The 5,395-nt window shown below is 39.2% G+C and overlaps 1 protein-coding gene across 1 annotated transcript; it reads right to left on the bottom strand.

The window, feature by feature from the left end:
• Positions 1-492: 492 nt before the first annotated feature.
• On the bottom strand, positions 493-4,283 carry LOC146042755 (transcription factor HES-5-like). Its single transcript, XM_083162962.1, has 3 exons — positions 3,709-4,283; positions 2,233-2,413; positions 493-1,520 (listed from the first exon to the last, which is right to left on the bottom strand). The coding sequence occupies exons 1-3, from the start codon at positions 4,051-4,053 to the stop codon at positions 1,303-1,305; spliced, it is 744 nt and encodes a 247-aa protein (XP_083019088.1). The 5' UTR covers positions 4,054-4,283; the 3' UTR covers positions 493-1,302.
• Between the last annotated feature and the right edge of the window lie 1,112 nt (positions 4,284-5,395).

A 5,395-nucleotide genomic window follows, 5' to 3' on the forward strand; every position in this document is an offset into this window, starting at 1 on the left:
TTGGCCAAAACATTGAATTACAGTATAATGTTAGTGGTAGAAAGCACACTATAATACTTTTTGTGGGTGTTTTCACTGCAAAATGCAGAAAAGTCTTTGCTGCTTGTACCCAATGTTGTGCCTTACAAATAAAGGATAATAAATAATAATAATACAATTAATAATATACTATAGAACTTTGCTGTTGTTGTTATTATTATTATAAAACGATAATATAATTAAAGAATATATAACATCTTTATTCTTTTTTCTATGTATCTTTAACATTTACATATTGAATATGTATTTTCCACTTTAGTCCGTGGTGTAGATGTGCTTTAAATAGAACCTGTAATCTGTTGCGGTAGCCCCACCTATTTTATATACATTGTATATGTAGTATGCAGATTATTTGCCCATTTGCCCAGGAGAGTGTGTGTAACGTGTTCTGGGCATAAAGGAAGATATTTACATTCTCAAACAAACCGTTTTACAAAACATATTTATTTAGAGATTTTATCTGCATATATTATCATCGCGATGGTGCAAAATAAGCCAAAAAAATAAACTTCAATAAAAATATTATACTTTTCATAGAAAAGAACATTCAGTTTCAGCACAATTGCCAAGATTTCCTTTTACAAAGTGGGTAAAACATACAGTAATAGGTAGTGATAAGAGATTAGGATTTCTGCCCTTCATGGAAGGGAAATCCCCTCTTCCGAATATAAACAAGATCTATTTACTTAACACACATACAAAGGGGTAAACCCATTATTTACATGTCTACCTCTAGGCAGAAGCCGCCTAAAAGAGCCAAATCCTGTTTTTCATCTTAATGCTACATTTAACAATACAAAGACAGAACATTAGGGAATACTTAACACAGTGTTAAACTATGGCTCTTGTTTAGGGTACTGATGCAATGTAACCATAGTAACCAGTAAGAGTTTAACCAATCATTTCAAACTTTCCAGATACATCTAATTGCATGCTGTATTGTTCTCGCACAACTTCCATTGTGCTGTTAGTTTAACTAGCCCCTATGTGACCTATATCCTATATATATTTCTTGGTCACTCAATGCATTTTAACACATCATCTACATATAAAACAATTATTTGTGTCGTAAGGCATCATTTTTAAAAATATCTGTATAACAGGAATGGTAAAATAAAGTAGCACATTATAAATATATTAAATCGCCGACGGACCAACATTTCCTTTTGCTTCTTGTGCTTGGAGGCACTAGGCGAGAATGTTTTACATTTCTTTTGCATTATTGAGTTCGTTTCCGGCGTGGCAAACACTGCCATCTTGCTATCACCACGGCCGCCATAGGTCTGAGGTACCGTACGGCTCGGCTGCCTGCTTGATCATTTCTTGGTTGAAAGTGGCCAGATGATGAACATTTTCCATTGTTGACCTACATTTCTGGGGTTCATGGCAGAGACCCATCTCTGTGTCCACGTGTTTACTGCTGTGGAAATAATCTGCCGGCTTCTCCGACGTTGGGAAGGCTTGACTGTATGGTGTCACAGCTAGGATAGAAAATAAAATATATTACATTAATTACAATACAACTTTTATAAATCCATCAATAGTTATCTTACATAGGCTTTGTTGGTAGAGATGAAGTGGAGAAGTTGCTAATGACAACCAATCACATTCTAGTTATCATTTATCTAGCATAGTCTAAAGAATGACAGTTAGAAGCTGATTGGTTACTTTGGGCAGCACCTACATTTTTGTCTCTCTCATAGGTTTGATACAATTCCCCCATGAAGTCATGTATACTATCTGGTATATTACCGAACACCTTTATGTCCTTCTAGACATAAATGGTGTATATTTAAAGCGTGCCTGCCACCTATACACAATAAAGGCAGCCATTTTGTACCCCAGGGCTGTCACCAATTCCTAATCCATTGGTAGCCTTTATTCAACATGGCTGCCGACGCTGCTTGTGCAACAGGATACAGGCAGCCATGTGCCCTATGTACTTGTCTTGTACTTTAAAAGAAACTTCCCCAACTCACAGTTGTTGTACTACAAGTCCCAGCAAACTAGGTCCATTATCACCTAGTGTTGACTTTAGCCCAAACTTTGCTTATTAAGTCCCAGCAAACTGCTACACTGGCCCAAATTGGATTGAATCTATATTAAATCCCCTGAAAAATCTGCCGCAGTCAATATGATTTGATCAGACCAGGATCTGCTCATTGTGCATCAGCTCAGGAAGTGAGCGCTCACCTTTGGTGACTCTGTGCAGCTGCTGCCTCAGCAGGTTCACTGTCATCTCCAGGATGTCGGCCTTCTCAGGTTTGGTGGGGAGCTGGTGTCTTTGAAACTCCTTCTCCAATAACATCCGGAGCTGCTCAATGCTGCTGTTAATGCGATCTCGCCTCATTTTCTCAATAACCGGCTTCCTCAGCTAAAAGGGAAAAATATATATAACCATTAGGATGGATAATTACCTCTATACATGTCCGGAATGAAGTAACGCTACATTACTATGCTAACTCACTGTAATCATGGGTGAGATTTAATAGGATGAGAGATTCAGAAAGTGAGAGATTTGGGAAGAAATCTCCAGTTTTTTTAAAGCGGCAATCATTTACACTGCAAAATTAAACTGGTTTTGCAGTGTAAATGATTGCCGCTTTAAAAAAACTGGAGATTTCTTCCCAAATCTCTCACTTTCTGAATCTCTCACTTTCTGAATCTCTATTAAATCTCACCCCATATATCTATGTATAGATGTATATCCTTTCTGCATAAGTCTTATAGTGTGTATCCAGCTTTAGAAATAAAAAAACTAATAATCATTTTGGTAACACCTTGTTACAGCCTGCCTGATTTAATATTGAAATAATGACCCTTCGCTTAATCTAAACAATCAAATCAAATGTAATATTGAGAAACCATCTGTTCGCATCTAATTACAGCTGCTAACAGCTAGCACTTTCACGATCATCTGATATTTTAACAAATCATATTGATACCTGAATAATTCACTAAGTAAAACATAAAAATCATGAAATGAAGCAACATGATAAGCGAAATGTAATAGGGGGAGAGGATCAGGAAGTGAGAGATTTGGTAAGAAATCTCAATTTTTTTAAAAGCATCAATCATTACACTGCAAAATCAAACTGGTAAATGATTGCCGCTTTAAAAAAAATTGGAGATTTCTTACCAAATCTCTCAGTTCCTGATCCTCTCCCACTATTACATTTCACCCGATAACTGAAATATGCAATAAACCAAAAGAACCAGAAACCGCAAAAATCCTGCAAATCTCTGCTGTAATAACGGACTATTGGGGCTCATTAAATGATATTATATAGGTGTGCAAATATTGCATGGAGCCTTTGCATCCAATCAGCAGTCAACTTTGTATCCCTCTAGTTTAGTGCTCACATCTGATTGCTGTGATTCAATTAAATGCAATATTACGATTCAATAGAATCATTGCACGTGAAAATCCCTATAATAAGCTAAGAATAATTCAAAGTTCTTACAACAACCAAAATCACTATAAACACTATAGATGAAACTATTATTTTAAACTCAATGTAAAAAAAAATCTAAAAAATCAAATTAATAAAATAAATTATATAGATAGATAGATACTATGTATATATAATATAAGAAAAAAAAGTATTTCTACAGTATTTCTATGTGTCCTTGGAAAGATGAAGGCACCCAAAAGTTGCATTTCCTTACCTTCCTAATATCTTTCCCCATGTGGCTCTCAGTAATAGTGTCCTCAATCCTGGTATTATTAGGAGCCATGCTATATGAGTAAGATCCCAGTATAAGTCCTGGGCTGTGGTCAGGCAGGCAGCGTGTGTCTGAAGTTCTATTAGGGAATCCTCCCTTTATACCTCTCCATCTGCATAACAGAGTGTGAAGTGTTCCCTCTCCGGAGGTTCCCACAGTCTGCAGCCAATCCCAGTCCTCCCCGGGACAATGGAAGTGTGTAACAGGAGCATGGCATCTGGATCTGGCCATAAAACTCAGGAGGAAGAGAAGTGTGGGAAAGCCTTCTAACCCCAGAACATTCGGCATCTGATATGCCTGCGCTTCCTTTAGCAGCTGTTGTTATCATAACATTGACTTTTTTAGCTCATTAAAACTTAATATTATACTGTGGCACATGGCTAGCCATAAAGGTACGGCATGTGTGCCGATTGTTCATGCACGCTAAGTACAGTTGTATAACAAGGCCTTACGGCCGGCGTGATGCCACAAAGCAAACACCTTACGTTCCTTGTACTTTGTGTGGCGTTATATTAGTTTGCCCGAGGGGGGGTATGTGTATTATTATATTCATTTACATAAAACCGGCAACGTAATCTGCATTGAATACCGATTTCCATTACGTTAGGCAGCCGTTTAAATGACGATACCGTTGAATGTTCAAGAATTTCCACAACTTCCCTATTCCGTACGTCGTGGTACTGACGCTAATTACTGATTGCTGTTACAATGCACTTGTATTATATTGTACGGTATAAGAGTGTTGAAGATGGCTGAGCTCTGTACCCCAATGACGTTACAAGGCCACAGGCATCCAATAAGAGAGTCAGCTTCAGTTTCATATGGAAACCGTCATCGGGAAACGTGTGCTTGAAACTGGTTAGGGATTTCAATCCTGATCTTGACGCAAAAGATCCATCTGGAATCGCTAGATCGTTCCCTGTGCGCTTACCTGTAAATAGCCTGAAATGAAGTCTGCATGACGATGGCGAACTTACCCCAGGTGCAACTGTCCCAAGGATACCGCTCTGAATTGCCCTGTGACCCAGAAGCATGTTCTTTGTCGACCCTTGGAAACACACTCAGTGCTCAAGATTGCAGGTTATGGTCACTTTACTAAGGTGGCAGTTCTATTTCAGATGGGATGTTGATATGGGCAACCAATTAGAATCAAGTTATATATTTAGCACCTTCTGGTAGAGAATAAGCAAATAAACCCCTTTGTGTCTGGCTCTGTGCCAGTCCCAGAGAGCGTACGCTTGAGAGGCTTCTTCAGAACCACAGATTAGCCACAGGGGGAGTGGCTACCGGCAGGGCCGGTGCTAGGGTGTCCGGCGCCCTCCTGCAAACCATACATTTTGCGCCCTTTCACATTGCCATTGCAACAAGCTGCAGCCCGATTGTGGGAGCGTATGCAACATGCGATCCTATGGAGGATCTCGGGTGCATGTACTCATGTCTCAGTGCTGTGTCCGCAAAATGTTGCAGGCACTAAAGGTGCCCATACATGCTGCTAGATTGCATCGCAGGGCATGCATGCAATGTGCATGCGATGCGATCCGAAAGCAGTACAAAAAGTATGTGCAGCACATACTTTGTGTACTGTGCGATGCCTGCAGGAGCGCACATCGCATCGCACGCTGCTATTGCA

The sequence above is a fragment of the Crinia signifera genome, chromosome 19 (assembly GCF_055691185.1).
Source record: "Crinia signifera chromosome 19, ASM5569118v1, whole genome shotgun sequence".
NCBI lineage: Eukaryota > Metazoa > Chordata > Amphibia > Anura > Myobatrachidae > Crinia > Crinia signifera.

Excerpts from the sequence above, each read along its gene's own strand:
- LOC146042755 (XM_083162962.1), bottom strand. The coding sequence starts at position 4,053 with ATGCCGAATGTTCTGGGGTTAGAAGGCTTTCCCACACTTCTCTTCCTC. Across the intron at positions 2,414-3,708 it reads TGGGGAAAGATATTAGGAAG|CTGAGGAAGCCGGTTATTGA; the intron begins GTAAGGAAATGC and ends TTTCCCTTTTAG. Across the intron at positions 1,521-2,232 it reads GCTGCACAGAGTCACCAAAG|CTGTGACACCATACAGTCAA; the intron begins GTGAGCGCTCAC and ends TTTCTATCCTAG.